Genomic DNA, 17908 nt, shown 5'->3' on the forward strand with positions numbered 1-17908 from the left:
AAACCACACGTGTGAGGCAATCAAATAATGACGCAAAAAGACATGCTAAATATTAATATTTTAATATGAATATTTAAATGAATATTGTTGTAGTTTAAAGAAATACAATTTAAAAAATTATAATTTTAGACAACACTCTAGTAGTGACTGAAAATATGAACATTATATAGCAATTTTCCAAAATACCAACATTTGAAAAATATATATATAATGTATTCCAAAATACAATAATGCATTAGAATGCATTTGAATAAAAATATTCAATAAAAATATTTTTTGAAAAAACAGCATATGCTGGTTAGAGCTGGTTTAAGCTGATCCTTAGTTGGTCATGAGGTGGTTTAAGCTGGTCCTGAGCAACTACCAGCTCAAACCAGCTGCCATACTTCAAAATAATCCCTAACCAGTATATGCTGTTTTTCTCAATAGGGAGATCTCTTATAAAAAATAACCTGAATCTCCACAAAAGCATTTAGTGCTCTTTATCACATCTTTGTGAAGAAAAGGTGGCAAAAAGTGTCACTTTAAGTACTCTCGACTCTCTGGGTGATTTGTTTCTGTTCATGTTAAGCCGGTTTGATCATCATGACCACTTTCTTTAGAGAGTATGAGCCTCCGTGGAATTCTGCCCAGTAAACACCATCCTGGTATCGACTTCTGTAATGGCCTCCTCTATACCACACCCCGTTCAAGTTGGAGTGGGCACACATGTGGTACCACCAGCCACCCTTCTGGTAATGAGCACAGTTACCTATGAAGGATAGACAACAGATGCTGTTTAAAACAGTTTTTAAGGACAAATCATACTTAGAGTAGACTGATTACCTGAATAACCATCCTTATCGCGGTCCAGAGTGGTGAACGCTTTATTGTTGTGCCATGAGAGGGAGTCTCCTGCATTGCCTTGATAACTGCCTAACCGTAGACGATACCAGTCACTCTCTGGTTCCACCTTAAAGCTGTCATACTCTGCAAACACCTGTCGTCCTTGCCAGTCTTCCATGGCTACTCGCAGTTTGTAGGTGGCCTGAGAGGTGAGCCAGTACAGGTGGTCCAAACCCAGCCAGTATTCTCCATCCAGATTCCCAAAGCCTTGCTGTATATAGGTAATAGCTATGTCATTAATTTAAAAAAATCAGCTTTTATTATTCATAAGGGTGCTTATAAGTGCACCCCCCATGGCTCATGTAGTGTATTCTAGCCTTTAGTGGTTGGGATTTTACAATGACTCTTTCTGGATAACATTAATACACAAGTAGATGGCGATAAGTGACCATCTTTATAAGTGAGTCATTGATTAAATTATTTAGGGAGTCACTGAATTATTCGCTCAAACAATTTGTTCAAACACATTGATTCATTCAGGAACTAGATAACTGACTGTTTTTAAAGGTGAATCATTGAATTATTCACTCAAACGATTTGTTCAAACACACGGATTCAATCAGGAACTAGATAACTGACTGTCCCTATGAGTGAGTAATTGTATACTTCACTTAAATTATTTTTTCAAACACACTGATTCATTCAGAAACTAGATAATTGACTGTCTTTAAAAATTAGTCATTGAATTATTCACTCAAACAATTTGTTCAACAATTAATCATTGAATCATTCACTCAAACGATTTGTACAAACACACTGATTCATTCAGGAATAACTGATTGTCCCTATGAGTGAGTCATTGAATTGTTCACTCAAACGATTTGTTAAAATACACTAAGGGTTTTTAACAAATTGTTTGTGTGGGGGCAGCCATGGCCTAATGGTTAGAGAGTTGGACTTGTAACCCGAAGGTTGTGGGTTCAAGTCTCAGGTCCGGCAGGGACAACTGACTGTCCCTAAGAGTGAGTCATTGAATTATTTGCCCAAACACACTGATTCATTTAGGAACTGGATAATTGTCTGTCATCTAAATAGAATCACTTTTCTACGGAACAGAAAGTATGTGAAGAAAGTAGTACAGTCGTGGCAAAAAGTTTTAAGAATTACATAATTATTGGAAATTGGAAAAGTTGCTGCTTAAGTTTTTATAATAGCAATTTGCATATACTCCAGAATGTTATGAAGAGTGATCAGATGAATTGAATAGTCCTTCTTTGCCATGAAAATGAACTAAATCCCGAAAAAAACTTTCCACTGCATTTCATTGCTGTCATTAAAGGACCATCTGAGATCATTTCAGTAATCGTCTTGTTAACTCAGGTGAGAATGTTGACGAGCACAAGGCTGGAGATCATAATGTCAGGCTGATTGGGTTAGAATGGCAGACTTGACATGTTAAAAGGAGGGTGATGCTTGAAATCATTGTTCTTCCATTGTTAACCATGGTGACCTGCAAAGAAACGCGTGCAGCCATCATTACGTTGCATAAAAATGGCTTCACAGGCAAGGATATTGTGGCTACTAAGATTGCACCTAAATCAACAATTTATAGGATCAAGAACTTCAAGGAAAGAGGTTCAATTCTTGTTAAGAAGGCTTCAGGGCATCTAAGAAAGTCCAGCAAGCACCAGGATGGTCTCCTAAAGAGGATTCAGCTGCGGGATCGGAGTGCCACCAGTGCAGAGCTTGCTCAGGAATGGCAGCAGGCAGGTGTGAGCGCATCTGCACACACAGTGAGGCCAAGACTTTTGGAAGATGGCCTGGTGTCAAGAAGGGCAGCAAAGAAGCCACTTCTCTCCAAAAAAAAACATCAGGGACAGATTGATCTTCTGCAAAAAGTATGGCGAATGGACTGCTGAGGACTGGGGCAAAGTCATATTCTCCGATGAAGCCTCTTTCCGATTGTTTGGGGCATCTGGAAAAAGGCTTGTCTGGAGAAGAAAAGGTGAGCGCTACCATCAGTCCTGTGTCATGCCAACAGTAAAGCATCCTGAGACCATTCTTGTGTGGGGTTGCTTCTCATCCAAGGGAGTGGGCTCACTCACAATTTTGCCCAAAAACACAGCCATGAATAAAGAATGGTACCAAAACACCCTCCAACAGCAACTTCTTCCAACAATCCAACAACAGTTTGGTGAAGAACAATGCATTTTCCAGCACGATGGAGCACCGTGCCATAAGGCAAAAGTGATAACTAAGTGGCTCGGGGACCAAAGCGTTGAAATTTTGGGTCCATGGCCTGGAAACTCCCCAGATCTTAATCCCATTGAGAACTTGTGGTCAATCCTCAAGAGGCGGGTGGACAAACAAAAACCCACTAATTCTGACAAACTTTAAAGTAAATCTTTAAATATACTCCAAAAGTACTAGTTACCCCAAAAATTTACTCAAGTAAATGTAACGAAGTACATGTAATTCGTTACTACCCACCTCTGCCCAAAAGTGAACCATACTCAGACCACCTCTGGAGGTCCTGGTATGCTTTGTATGGACGAACACAACAGTAATATGCTTGAGGTTAAAACGAAGAAGTTTAGTTTGTGGTATTTGCTGAAGAGGACCAAGAAAAGAATTGGGTTCTCTTTTGAGTCCAATATATTGTGAACACAAAAAGGACTGAGGTCACTTTTGCCTGGTTCCTTTTCTGGTTCACTTTAAGTGTACTGGGTTTGGTTCCTTTAAAACAAACTATATGTGGAAACACATTTAATTACATTTGTTTGGAACTGGTTGCTTTGGTGGAAATGTTACACAGTGTTCACTTAGCACAGATGCTACAGAGAACTATAAGATACAACTTTACCACTTAAGTAATGTTTTGTTTTGTGCACCTTGTACTGCTCCCAGGTCCTGAAGAAGTTGACAGAGCCATCCTGTCGCCTCTGGATAACGGTCCAGCCACCCTGAGCTCTGCTCTGGTCACACCAGGCCTGCAGTAGATGGTTAGTATTGCGTGGTCGCAGCAGGTAGATGCCGCTGGTTTTCTCTCCTGACTCCAGCACATGATTGCAGTCATTCCATGGCCCTTTAAAAGAGATGTAAGAAGACAACTAATTCAAGTATGTTTCATTTTTAACTTATTTACAATGTACTTGTTTTGATTGGATATTATGGATATTCCTGGTGTTTCTGCATGGATTACACTCTCTAGTCAAAATGTTTTAAACAATTTCTTGAGAATATTATACCACTTATTTGGATTAAAAAAAAAAAAAAAAAAAAAAAAGCCAATAAATAAATTACATTATCTGACATTATCATTCCATGACATTCTTTGTGGTGGGAAGTCAACCAGATGTTTTGTGGTATTAGTTGGCTTGTCTCTAAAACCTTTCATTAAAGTCTGAGAAATTGGTATGATATCATTCAATTTCAAAAGACACTTTTAACAAAAGCTCTTCAGCAGATCTGAAACTTTCAGAGCAGCTGGTCTCTATGTTCAGAATTCAAATTTAGCATTTGCGTTGGGTACATAAGCTGTGTGGCAGTGCTCCACAATGAATAGAAAGTGTGGACGAGCTAGATGGACAGTAAGGAAGAGCTGCGCATCTGTTGGTTCAGAAAGCAGCAAGGTCACGATCTGTATACTGTATACAGCCATCTCTCAGCCTTTACTTATCATTCCAACATGGAGGAATTCACACTCCCACAAACCACCAGAAGAATTTGACCTACCCCACTCACTGGCACCTTCCATACATGTGTACATAGATAAAGACTAAAACCTAAAAGAAAAAGTTTGCACTGTTTTATTAAATATCTGACATGTGAAAAAACTGCTGAAAACGTCTCGCCCTCAAGCCATCTAGGATGTAGATGAGTTTGTTTGTTCATTGAAGAAAGCAATAGTTATTGGATAAAGGACTTGTATTTTAGCAAGAAACCAGACAAAAATATTTTTACTTCACAAGGCATTAACTGAGGGACCGTAGATGTGTGGATTACTTGTGGATAATTGTAATGTTTTTGTCAGCTGTTTGGACTCTCATTCTGACAGCACTCATTCACTGCAGAAGATCCTTTGGTGAGCAAGTGATTTAATGCTAAATTTGAAGATGAAGAAGCAAACTCATTTACATCTTGGATGGCTGAGGGTGAGTATATTTTCAGCATTTTTTCATTTTTTGGTGAACTGTTTCCTTTAAGTACAAAGATCTTTTCTTTACAAATATCTATCTCAAAACTCTAAATGTCAGCAAGAGTGTGCTTTAAAACAGTTTAGTGGCTGCTGTAACAGTGCTGTCATTTTGGAGTGGACTTGTGTCCTGTAATCTCACACTGCATTGCACTGTAATTCAAAGTTTGTCTCACAAAGCTTTTATAAAGGTGGTGATTAACTTGCCTATTGTATGAGTGTGTGTGGGCATGTTTTTGTGACATATCAGGACACAAATGTGTGTAATAACATGGGTATGACATAGGTATTACAAGGAGAGGGTGATTTATGAGGACATTGCCCATGTCCCCACTTTTCAAAAGGCTTATAAATCATACAGAATACGTTTTTTTGAGAATGTAAAGATACACTCTAAAAAGTGCTGGGTTATTTCTCTAAACACATTGCTGGGTTAATTGTGCTGGGTCAAAATGTTGGGTTGTTTGAGGTACTGTAAACACACAGTTGGGTTGATCATGCTAGGTCAAAATGACTGTAAGGGGTTCTTTCACTATGAACACCTGGGTTGGGTTATTTTGACCCAACCGGTTTATTTATTTTTTCACTTCATCGAACCTTCTGGATTCTTCAGTCGTCTCGTCACCAGGCGGTCAGGCACCTCGCAGCAAGCAGGATTATAAGGTAATTTAAGTTAATAATATGATTATATAATTATTTACCTTTATTTTAAATAAGTTGTGTTTAAGAGCACACTCATTTCACTGTTTAATGCAATATTTGATACGTCGCTGTGCGGGGTTAGCATTTTATTCCGTGAATGACGACCGTTAAGTACCTCAGCAGCCTAGCCAGTTAATTTACTATTTTTGCCTCAACAGTCGCTTTATCGTTATATAAAAGTTGTGTGTGTGTATGTGTAACGTTAATGTTATTTATATAACTTGCAGTATACATAGCCTTTATTTTAACGTCTTATGGAAAGGGTAGGTCAGAAATACGGGGGTAAGTTCTGTTACTGTCTGTGTACTGTATGGCTTTGCAATGTGTTTTGTCAAAATTAAGACTATTTCGTACAAAAATTGATCTTTTAAGGGCATATTTTTACAAGTATATGTCTGCGACGTGCCGAATCAAACGACAGATCCATCATTTGAATGTTGAACATTTTCGCGCTTTTTTCCCTCAGGTATCTGCATTAGCTAAAACGCCCTGCTCCTTACTTTAATAACATTAAACCACAATATGACTGGTATGTACTACTATATGCTACTTAGATGTAATGTTGTCTTAGCTACAGTATGTAAAGTTAGACTTTATCTCTCTTGGTATATGCGGTCATTTAGGGGCCGTTCATGTCGCATCTTTTGCGCGCTCAAGTTCCTTATTTGAAATGAAGGCGCGCCGTATGCGCGCTCATAATAGAAGCTGTTTTTTTCCAGGCGCGTCCGCACTCTGCACCACCGCAGGTCATGTGACGAGAACCAATCAGCTTTATCATTAACAGCCAAGTTGGAGGAACATCTTATCATAGCTGTACAGGAATAACCATTTTTAAATACATTTAATAGCACAACAAGTGATATTTTTGCTGAAACTTCTGCGTCTTCATGGAGAGTGCAGGACATAGTTGTTTAGCAACGGCAGATGCCAAGGGAGAGCAAGCTACAGAGCGTTTTGGACGCCTATATATATATCTATGGTTTTGGAAAGGAGAAAGCGTGCCCCTTACTCTTCCTCTATTTTAGTGAATGCTTGTGTTGCTTTACAAACTAGGAGACCAGTATAAAACTTTAACTTATTTAACCAGATTTGTCTTTCTTTTTCAAATTTTACCAGATTTCACAAGACTTTAGGAAGGTAAATCCAGAGGCAGATTTTTGAAGACTGGGCTACAGTTGTAGACCTAATTCTTGCCAATGCTCAGCGAGGTGGATAGGTGCATTTAGAGCTGGGTGACATGACTTAAGGTAAGCTTTATCTTAATATGTCATTATATAAAAACAAAATGCAACTGTATTTGACACACATCAACTGGTTAACTAGTTATTAATTAGCATTATTTAAACGAATGAAGAAACTTTCACATGAAAGTGCTTCAGTGTGTGATTATAAGATAAGTTTCACAGTTTGCATATTATTCCTATGTTTTAGATGCTAAAGAGGAGAGTGTTTTCAAAGTCCTGCCCACTCTGGAGAAAATGTCTTCAGACCCACAACCACGGAAGCCCGGAAGCCATTCATTGACGTACAACCTGTAAGTTTTGTTTTACTTTTTCTACTCTAATAAGGGTGTATATATAAACACAGAGGTGGCCAAAATTATTACAACAGTAGTATTTTCACCAGCTAAAAATGGCTTTAAGTCTGTGATTGTTATCTTTTGTCATAGTGTGTCAGTAGCAAATATAAGTTTACATTTCCAATCATTCATTTTGCCATTAATTGTGATAATCCAGTGAGGTTTTTGTTTGCACAACAGCCAATCCTCCACACAGAGATCTGATCTCATCATCATCCAGTCTGTCTGGAATGACATGAAGAAACAGAACAAACTGAGACAGACTAAATCCAGAAGAACTGTGACAATGTCTCCAAGATACTTCAAGAGACCTACCTGCAAAGCTACCTGAAAAACTATGTGCAAGTGCACCTAGTGTAGGGTAAAAGCTGCTTTAAACGCAATGGATGGTCAAACCAAATGTTGATTTAATTTAGTTAATCGAAGTGAATTGATAAAGTAAATCTATTAATGACATTATTTTTGACAGCATCCTCATTTTACAACATTTTTAGACAAGTGCTTAAAACTCTTAACAGTACTGTAGCTTTGCAGGTAGGTCTCTTGAAGCATCTTGGAGACGTTGCCACAGTTCTTCTGGATGATGATGAGAACAGATCCTGTGTGGAGCACTGGCTGTTGTGCAAACAAAAATGTCACCTGATTAACACAATTAATGGCAAAATGAATGTTTGTAAATGTAAACTGATATTCCGTACTGACACACCACAGCAAAAGATAGAAATCACTGATTTAAAACCATTTTTTAGCTGGTGAAAATACTTATATTCTAATAATTTTGGCCAACCCTTGTATGAAGAGTTCAGATGTAAAAGACTAAAAGTGCAGTTTGAAATTTTCTTCTGAAATGAGCATTTATTTCACACCTCTGTGTTTATGTTCATAAAATACACTTAACTTAAAATTTTAGTTTGTTTGCAAGACTAAATGTCATATAATTAACAGGTGGGGATCAACATGGTGGATTTGTGCCTTGGGGATGAGACAACGACTTCCCAGACCTTCGCCATTGTTCCAGGCCATGCCATTGAAGCGGACTTTTGCCTGTGAATTTCTCCGGCGTGCAGTATATCATATTGATGGACACAAGTCTTCATGTGTTTTTGTGGGCAACTGTTCTTTTCTGGCCACTTAACATTTAAACACTAACATGTTTTAAATTGTAAATATTGTCTGGTGGACTTTGTTGGGCTTAGGTTTAATGGCACGATGTTTGGAATGATTCTAATGTGGTAATAATTCATTTTTGACTGTTCTGCTGCTGCAATGTTGACAAAGAATAGGAATGTACAGTGCCTAGTTTACAGTTTTGTGTTTTAAAAAACTGATCTACTAAAACCGTTATTTGTGTCTATATGGGTTGGACAAAATGTGTGACAGCTGCACCCCTTTTGAAAATTGTATTAAAAAGAAATGTGAAAACTTATTAAATTGATGTTTACAGTTGCATTTTTTTGTGTTGTGTAAATGTATTACAGAAAAACAATAATAATTTTACATTCCTTTGTGATTTATATATTATTATTGGTAAAAAATAAAGGTAGCAACGCAATGAGACAACAAATAACCCAATGTTTAGGTAGTGTTTAACCCAGCAGCACAGTTAATCTGACCCACTGGTTGGGTCAAATAAACAACCCAGCATTTTGGGTCAAATGATTTAACCCAGCACTTGGGTCAAAACAACCCAACGCGTGTCCTGTCCCATAGTTACCCAGCAGCTGGGTTATGGTTGGGTTATTTTTTAACCCAGCACTTTTTAGAGTGTATGCACAGTCTCCTGTGAGGGCTAGGTTTAGGTGTAGGGAAGGTGTAGGGTGATAGAAAGTACGGTTTGTACAGTATAAAAACCATTACGTCTATGGAATGTCCCCACAATTCACAAAAACAAACAAGTGTGTGTGTGTGTGTGTGTGTGTGTGTGTGTGTGTGTGTGTGTGTGTGTGTGTGTGTGTGCTTATGCTAATACACAGCTTTCAGCCTGAGAACAGCTCTCACAGTCCTGTGTAGAGTAATGAGGTTCACCACCGCTGATAAGACACTGTTTGGAATTCTCAGAGATAAAGTTTTCTGACTACAGGTCACTGACACCCAGGCCTTTCGAACTCCTACATGGGAAACACATCTGGGATTCTTACTCATTTGCTCAGACAAGGATCATTATTACTATTGTGGAGACTTTAGATTAAGGATAAAAAAAGCCTAACCCTAAATATTAAACTTTGGTGTGTAACTCATCCATTTGTGCTACAGAGTAGGGGTGTGCAATATTTGTCATCTGCGATAATATCGCAATTGTTGTTTTACCAATATGCACGCTGATATTATCAAGTATATCACTCAATTTGCAAAACAAAACAAAAACATGTCCAAAAGCTTTAGCAGTATAGAGAGTTTGCACTTACGTCACATACTGGTGATGCCCGGATGTAAACAACAGCATGGTTTGCATGGTTAATGTACTACTGAATACATTGTCTTGATAATTTATGCTGTCTAAACTATGGAAAAATCATATAGAGAAAGACTTAGTAAGCAGGAAAGGGCACAATATTCTGACAAACTAAAGTTAATGGGTGGTAAAGATACGTATGAGCAGTATTAATTAAAATAATTAGCCTAATATTTCACCTACATTACTGGAAATGAAAAGAACAAACACAAATGTTTGTCAAGATTCTTGCCCTGGAAATCCTGGTTGAGGATTTCCACAAATGTGACCCTGGACCACAAAACCAGTCTTAAGTCGCTGGGGTATATTTGTAGCAATAGCCAAAAATACATTGTATGGGTCAAAATTATTGATTTTTCTTTTATGCCAAAAATTATTAGGAATTTAAGTAAAGATCATGTTCCATGAAGATTTCTTGTAAAATCCCTACTATAAATATATCAAAATGTAATTTTTGATTAGTAATATGCATTGTTAAGAACTTAATTTGGACAACTTTAAAGGTGATTTTCTCAGTATTTAGATTTTTTTTGCACCCTCAGATTCTAGATTTTCAAATAGTTGTATCTCGGCCAAATATCGTCCAATCCTAACAAACCATACATCAATAGAAAGTTTATTTATTGTGCTTTCATCTGATGTATACATCTCAGTTTTGTAAAATTTAACCTTATGACTGGTTTTGTGGTCCAGGGTCACAAATGGCTTTTGCTTCTCAGATTTTTGCACTCTTCTTGATTTGTTATAACTTTTGGCAGTCGATATAATGTTTTTCTTGGTCTGACTGATTAGTACAGCCCAAAACATCAGCAAAATATGCAAGTTTTAATTGATTCAGTAGCATTGTTTATGTTCAGTGCTGCCGATATGGCCAATTGATGACGCATTGTGAAACACTCTATTTGAACGTCCCATAATTTAAGTTATAAAAGTAAAAATACACTGCTGTTGCATAGTTATACACACCCTGTCACTGCAAACTGGCCTGTCAATCGTATATTGTCACATTAACATCCTACACATTTCATTTAACTTCCTGTCAGATAGGAGAGAAAAGAAGCACCTTGATCTGGCAGCCATGGGTCTTAATGCAGAGAACTCTTCTCAAATTTTTTTGCACAATAATGCATTTACAAAAAGTTCATATTGTTATAGAGTGTTTTTACAAAGCGCCATTAATCGGCCATATTGGCGGCACTGAATGTAAACACGTTTTTTTCCATCGGCATCCAGGTAACTGATCAAATAATGACGTAAGTGCAAACCCTCTATTTTAACCTCTCTACAAAAGGCTTTTCCACCATCCACAATGTTTGTAGTTTTTTAACGCTTTTTATGTGTGTTTGTAGTTCTGAACGAATCCTTTGCCAAAGCACAAAGAATTGTGAACAATATTAGCCATTAGAGTGTGCAAGGATCCACACTTCAGATCCAAAAATCTAATCTCGCATACTATTTAGGATGGAGAGTATGAACATTGGAATGTAGGGAATCACTTGTTTTGCTTCTAAATGAATAATTCAATTAATCACTTATTGAGAGAGGGAGTTGTGGCCACGTATTAGCGGCTTTAGTTGATTGATTTATCCATGACAGGCCAAAACAGCCAAGGTACTGACACAAAAACATGTTATCATTATTGAAAATATTCATCAATGTCATCAAGTATTTTCTAAGATTTTGAGTTGGAGGATGATAAAACAGATGCAATGCAGAAGGGACCACATTCGGTCATTTAAGTAATTTGGGTCATTCTAGCAACCACATTGAACACCCAGCAACACACTAAAAACCACCTTAGAAATTACAAAGCAATGCCAGCTACACCCTAGTCTAGGGGTTTTTATGCTACCTGGAGATTTAGTCACGGGGTAACTGGTGAAAGGTGTGTCTGTTGGCAGACTGGGCAAGTCAGCGAAGGTCTCCAGCAGATCTAGAGGAATCTGTTCTTGATGCACAGGGCCACTTTGGTCTCTTTGGACATTGCTGGCAACTTCTTTAGGCTCTGTGTTCACATTCCCACTTGACTGTTGAACCGGAAGTGATGTGGTTTCCTGTAAAGAAATTCATAAGAAATTTCACTTGGTTTTGAGGGGGATGCACCTGTGAAAAGCTGAAAGCTCAGACTTTGTCATGAAGGGAAAATTCAAAGACGCGGGACAGTTAGATCCAAAAGTAGGCAGTGTTTATTAAAACAACAACAGAACACAGGAAAACCACAAAACTAAGAAACAAGATGCAGCTGAGGAAAGCTCTACAGCACACTAAAGCAGCTTTATGTCACAAAACATGTGGCCTCAGAACAAGACCACAAGGGTTTAGGGTGCTATTTTGGACAAGGGCTAATGAACACAGGAAAGGGCTATAAACAGGGTTAACAAGACTAACTAAACACATCTGGAAACAAGCAGACTAATGACAAGAGGAAACAGGAACAGGAACCAAGTAAAACTACAATGTAAAAGTCCATATTACAAAGCAAAAGCACAAAGGCATCAAATGCATAACAGATGGCTCTTACCTGCAGTGCTTTAGGGGGGTTCTTGAGCTGGCACTGTTTCTCCAGATGTGTGATTAGTTGGCTCTGGTTGCTCACTAGAGAAGTGAGTGCGTCATACTTCATTTCCAAATCTCTGTAACTGGTGGACACCTGAAGCACCTGAAAAGTAAAAATGAGTCATCCAATGATTGGTGCATCAATACATCTCTTGTGTAAAACAAGTGTGCTTAATAGGATTGAATGTGCATTTCTGGTATTTTGCCTGTTACTCGACACTCGCCTCTTTTTTTTTTTTAAGCAATCAAAAATATATTTAATTTATAAATCATAACATACTTTTCTTAAATATATACATGCATGGCTGTGTATTTATATATACATAATAAATATACACAGTACACACATATATTATGTACAAAAAAACTTGTATTTTGAATGCGATTAATCGCAATTAATCGTTGCCCAGCACTAATTTTTAACACATTTAAATATAATTTTAAAGTGTGCTTTATAAAAATGCCACAATAAAAGTTTAAAAGCGTAATAATATTATGTCATGCTTTAAATACATGTGTTATGCAATATTACATACATTACTTTAAATTGTAAAAGTAATCTATTTTTATATTACAACTTTATTATTACAAATGTGTTTATATATTCTGACATAATATACTAATGACACATACAATTAAATAGAAATTGGCATTATTATTTTTAGTTTAACTGCTTGTCAAAAGATGTGCTTAAGTCCTACTTAAATGGTTCAAAAATCACTCAAAAGTTTGGAAACACCCCTGGTGTGGTTTTGGACGATATTAGCATAGTGTGACTCATCTTTGGGCAATCCTTCAGGAGGCTTGGAGTAATATATCAAGTCAATGTTTGATCAAACTGAATAAACTTTTGGAGGGCAGTGTATATTTTAAGTATCCACCTTATTTTTCCTTTAAGGGCAGGCACGGCCATTTGTAAATTGTATGTGTCTGGCTTGCAATCTCATCCATGTCCAGCTATTTTTAACTGTATAAAACAGCTAATTTTGCTGCTTGATATTGCAAATTGGTGTGTCTCACCATATTATTTTAATGTATTATCTTAATTATGACCACACTGGTTTGTAGTGCAACTTTTACCATTTACTACACGTTGTTATTCCTCTCAATATTTCCCTACAGCGGCTAATGAACCAGAAGTCTCGCTCATAGGCTTACTTCCATGTTGAAGAATAAGTTTTACAAAAATTTGTAAAAAAAACGGAGAAGCAGGAGACTTTTAGGCAAAAGATCTATTCTCACTGCCATCTAGAAAAAACAACTGAGACAATGATGTTTCTTTACAGTATAGCAAATGCATTTGTTTACCTGGGCTGTTGCATTAAACACCAAACTCTCGAGCCTCCGTTGCTCCAAAGCCTGATCCTTCTTCTGGATGAGCTCCTTCAGCAGCTGGGCGTAGAGTTGGGTGATGCGGGCGTTCATGTTGACGCTCTCCCTGCGCAGAACTCTCATCTCACTGGCCAGTGCACCCTCCTTCTCCAACTGCCCACGCATTGTGTCTAGCTGTTCCTGCTGACGGTCCAGCAGCGCGCGCAGGGACGCCATCTCAGAGCGGTTGACACGTGCCGTCTCGGTGCTCACGCAAACTGCCCCTGTTAACTTCTGCTGAGGTACGATGAAAGTGTAGGAACAGCGGCTTGGCTTATTCTCTGACCTTTTCTGGCCTGCATCACCCTTGGAGGTGTCTGCGTTAGAGGCCTCCTGCCGGCCGTCCACACAGCAGGCCCCACCAAAAACCAGTAGGAAGATCAAGGCACAAGTCACTGGAATTTCCATAAGTGTTGCGACTGAGGCAATCAACTGTCCAATAAGAGCCTAACAAACAAATAATAGAAATGTTATTAATTTACAGACAAATTAGACACCAATTTGCCATGGTTCACCCAAAATGAAAATTCTGTCCCATTAAGGTTCAAATTAAGGTTAAACCTACTACCCTTCTGAGCCATGGTAGTTGCATTATTGTCTATGCAGGTTCAGAAAGCTCTCAGAATTCACCAAAAATATCTTAATTTGTGTTCCAAAGACGAACGAAAGTCTTCCTTTTTGTGTGAACTGTCCCTTTAAATCACGTCACATATTTCCATGCAATTGTGAAAATATAATAAACATTTTTGGTTTTGTTTTGTTTTTTCACATTTTCCAGTGTGCTAAATCCTGATAGACAACTTAGGTTATAACCCCCCACTCAGTCAGTCATGAACTGAAGAGGTCTGCAGTTTTTGATGCATGCCAGATGTTCATGTTTAATGATGGGGGGTAAAAAACAGTTTTGCCCTTTCTTGAGTTAATTAGCATGTCAACAGAAACAGAGCCTGAGTCAACCTATCGTTTCATCTGATCGTCAAAATCAATTGCTAAAGTCAACACTGATGAAAATGACAGCTTTGGTACACATCATAAATGTCATAAGCATTTAACAAATCTAAATATTGACTGAAGTAACAGCTATACAAAAGTATTTAAAAGAACACTGATGCCTATGGAATCAAAGATGATATCAATTAACACCAAAATTGCCAAAAGTAATCTCAGTTTGTTGAAATGTTAAGCAAATGCAAAGTTAAGCAAATTAAGTAATTGTGAATTATCAATTATATCAATAAATACTTTGAAAAGTTTCACTGCATTGTTCAGAACATATACAGTTGAGGTCAAAAGTGTACACACACCTTGCAGAATCTGCAAAATCATACAAAATGCATACTTTTTTCATTTCGTACTGACCTGAATAAGATATTTCTCATAAAAGATGCTTACATATATTCATGAGAGAAAATAAGGTCCCACAAATTCTTTGATTTTTCAGGATGTTTGTGTATTTGAACCCTTTCCAACAAAGACTGTATGCTTTTGAGATCCACATTTTCCAGGTTAAAAGAGTCACTGATGCTTTAGAAGGAAACCAAACGCATTAAGAGTCAGGGGTGAAAACATTTTGAATTTGAAGATCAGGGTAAATGTAACTTATTTTGTCTTCTGGGAAACATCTAAGTATCTTCTGTAGCTTCTTAAGGGCAGTATTAAATAAAAAATGAAATTTAGGCAAAATATGAAAAATGTACGGATCTTCATTGTGTTTAAAAGTGTACACCCCTGGCTGTTAATGCATAGTTTTTCCTTCTAAAGCATCAGTGAGCATTTGAACCTTCTTTAATAGTTTAATATGAGTCCCTTAGTTGTCCTCAGAGTGAAAAAATGGGTCTTAAAATCATACAGTCATTGTTGAAAAGGGTTCAAATACACAAAAATGCTAAAAAGAAACAATGCATTTGTGGGACCTGAATATACAAGAGGTCAAGTTAACATACACCCTGCAGAATCATTTGACCAAAATAAGAGGCATCATACAAAATGCATGCTATTATTTGTTTAAAAAAAATAACTGTTTCTGAAAAAAAAAAAACATCACATCATGAACAAATATTTCTCTTACCTCCTCGGTTATATCACCAGATGATATTTTCTTTTGGTTTTGGCTTTGTTCAACAAGGTAATGGATTGTCCTCCAGTTGATTCAAACAAGATACTCAGCTCTGAGCTTCTGATCTGTGCTCTTCAGAAATAAAAAATTATAATATAAATGACAAATCACTATCATAAGGAGAAACGCACCTTTTCCATCAGTAATTGAACATAAAAGCTGTAGCAGTGGCTGTCTGTTCAGTGTTCTGGCTTGTCCTCAGTGGAGATGTTCAAAGGCAGTGGGCAGTGGGAGACACCCAGACTGACAGTTAACTTTTAAAGCAGGAAGATCAGCTCTAGGATCTCTAAACAAAGAACAGTCTAATTACAAACCATCCTAATGAGACCAGCCCCCCTCTTTTCTGGGCCAACACTGGGCTGACCCCCACACACAAGCACACCCACCGCCCTCTCCTTCACTCCCATCCATTGTCCAGACCAGTGTTGGGGAGTAGTTACAGTAATAACATTACAGTTACTGTCCATAAAACAGCTTGTTACAAACAGCAGCTACTTTTGATGCCGCAAACCCTACTGATTTGAAATCTAACAATAGATTTATATTTATAGTTTTCATGACTTACACAAGCACATGAAGCCACCAGTGCAGCAGGCAAGCTTGGAATATGGAAAAGCTTTCATACAGCATAGAAATATTGATATTACAATGATTTGTTAGGAGAAATGATGATCTGAACACTGATGTGTAAGATGTGGCATTAGTTTAGTCTGGCATTACATGGCTTGATCACTCACATTCTGCTGATCCTGATATAAATTGTATTACTATAATTAAAAATAATTGAAATTATGAGATTATTTGAATAAAATACATCATGAAATATAACCGTATATGGGCAATTATAGCTACAATTAGCTTTAAGCCACATAATTAATGAGAATAATACAACCATTTTACAAAAGTCACCATTAAGTGTTTGTAATAACTTCTGACTGTGATCAATAGTGGATTTTGGTCAAATTATGAGGCAGAAACAATTTGACTTTTGTGGGGAAGTGATGCAATTACAACTTCTGTGGGGCATGGAAGAAAAGTAGTGTAACTAATCACCGTTGCCAGGAAGTATAAGTAATTTGTATTGGGTAATAAATAAAAATGCTTGAGTCACAAGGTCCAACACTGGTCCAGACCGACCATGACTGTAAAATGTGTCAAAAATATAGCTCATTAATAATTTCTTCATTTCGTTTTTTTCATAATAGTGCTGTATATTACAATATTTTCCTGGAATTGACTGAAATTGATATGATTACTTACATTCTATGACTAGATGTGTGGCTTGAGGACAGAAAATATCATTAGCTCAATATTAAAACTACAGCAGTCACAAAATGACAGAGCTAGCATTACATTTATCGTAATTTCTTAAAGCTAAATTAAGATGATATAGGAATAAAGAAAAATAAAAACTTGCAATGAATACAGCAATTTCCACAAAGGTTCTTTATGCACAAATTCTGCAGAATTTAGCAGTGGTTGTTTCCTTTAAATTCAATATAAGGTTAAGTAGGACTTCTAAAACCTAATCGAGCATTCAAAACCTGTCTAGAATTCTCTGTAATTCTATGTACAGCTGAAGTCAAATGTTTAAATACAACTTGCAGAATATGCAAAATGTTAATAATTTTGCCAAAATAAGAGGGATCATAGTTATTTTTTATTAAGTAGGCCTACTGACCTGAACAAAATATTTCACATAAAAGACATTTACAGTCCACAAGAGAAAATAATAGCAATTTATAAAAATGGCCCTGTTCAAAAGTTGAACTTGATTCTTAATACTGTGTAGTTACCTAAATGATCCACAGCTGTGTTTTTTTTTTTTGTTTTGTTTTTTTTTAGTGATAGTTGTTCACGAGTCCCTTGTTTGTCCTGAACAACAGTCCACTGTTCTTTAAAAAAAACCTTCAGGTCCCACAAATTCTTTTTTTTTTTTTTTTTTCATTATTTTTGTGTATTTGAACCCTTTTCAGTAATGACTGTATGATTTTGAGATCCATCTTTTCACACTGAAGACAACTGAGGGACTCATATGCAACTTTTACAGAAGGTTCAAATGTTTAATGCTGAAAACTTTCTGAATTTGAAGATCAGGGTAGGCTAAATTTA

The 17908-nt window shown here is 37.0% G+C and overlaps 1 protein-coding gene across 1 annotated transcript; it reads right to left on the reverse strand.

Moving 5' to 3' along the window:
* Positions 1–141: 141 nt before the first annotated feature.
* Positions 142–15991, reverse strand: angptl6 (angiopoietin-like 6). The gene is made up of 7 exons (XM_073833193.1): positions 15749–15991; positions 13618–14127; positions 12275–12412; positions 11606–11807; positions 3717–3910; positions 826–1096; positions 142–751 (listed from the first exon to the last, which is right to left on the reverse strand). Exons 2-7 carry the CDS (start codon positions 14086–14088, stop codon positions 567–569), a joined length of 1461 nt encoding a protein of 486 aa, XP_073689294.1. The 5' UTR covers positions 14089–14127; positions 15749–15991; the 3' UTR covers positions 142–566.
* Positions 15992–17908: the final 1917 nt, after the last annotated feature.

Source organism: Garra rufa, chromosome 1 (assembly GCF_049309525.1).
Source record: "Garra rufa chromosome 1, GarRuf1.0, whole genome shotgun sequence".
Classification (NCBI taxonomy): Eukaryota; Metazoa; Chordata; class Actinopteri; order Cypriniformes; family Cyprinidae; genus Garra; species Garra rufa.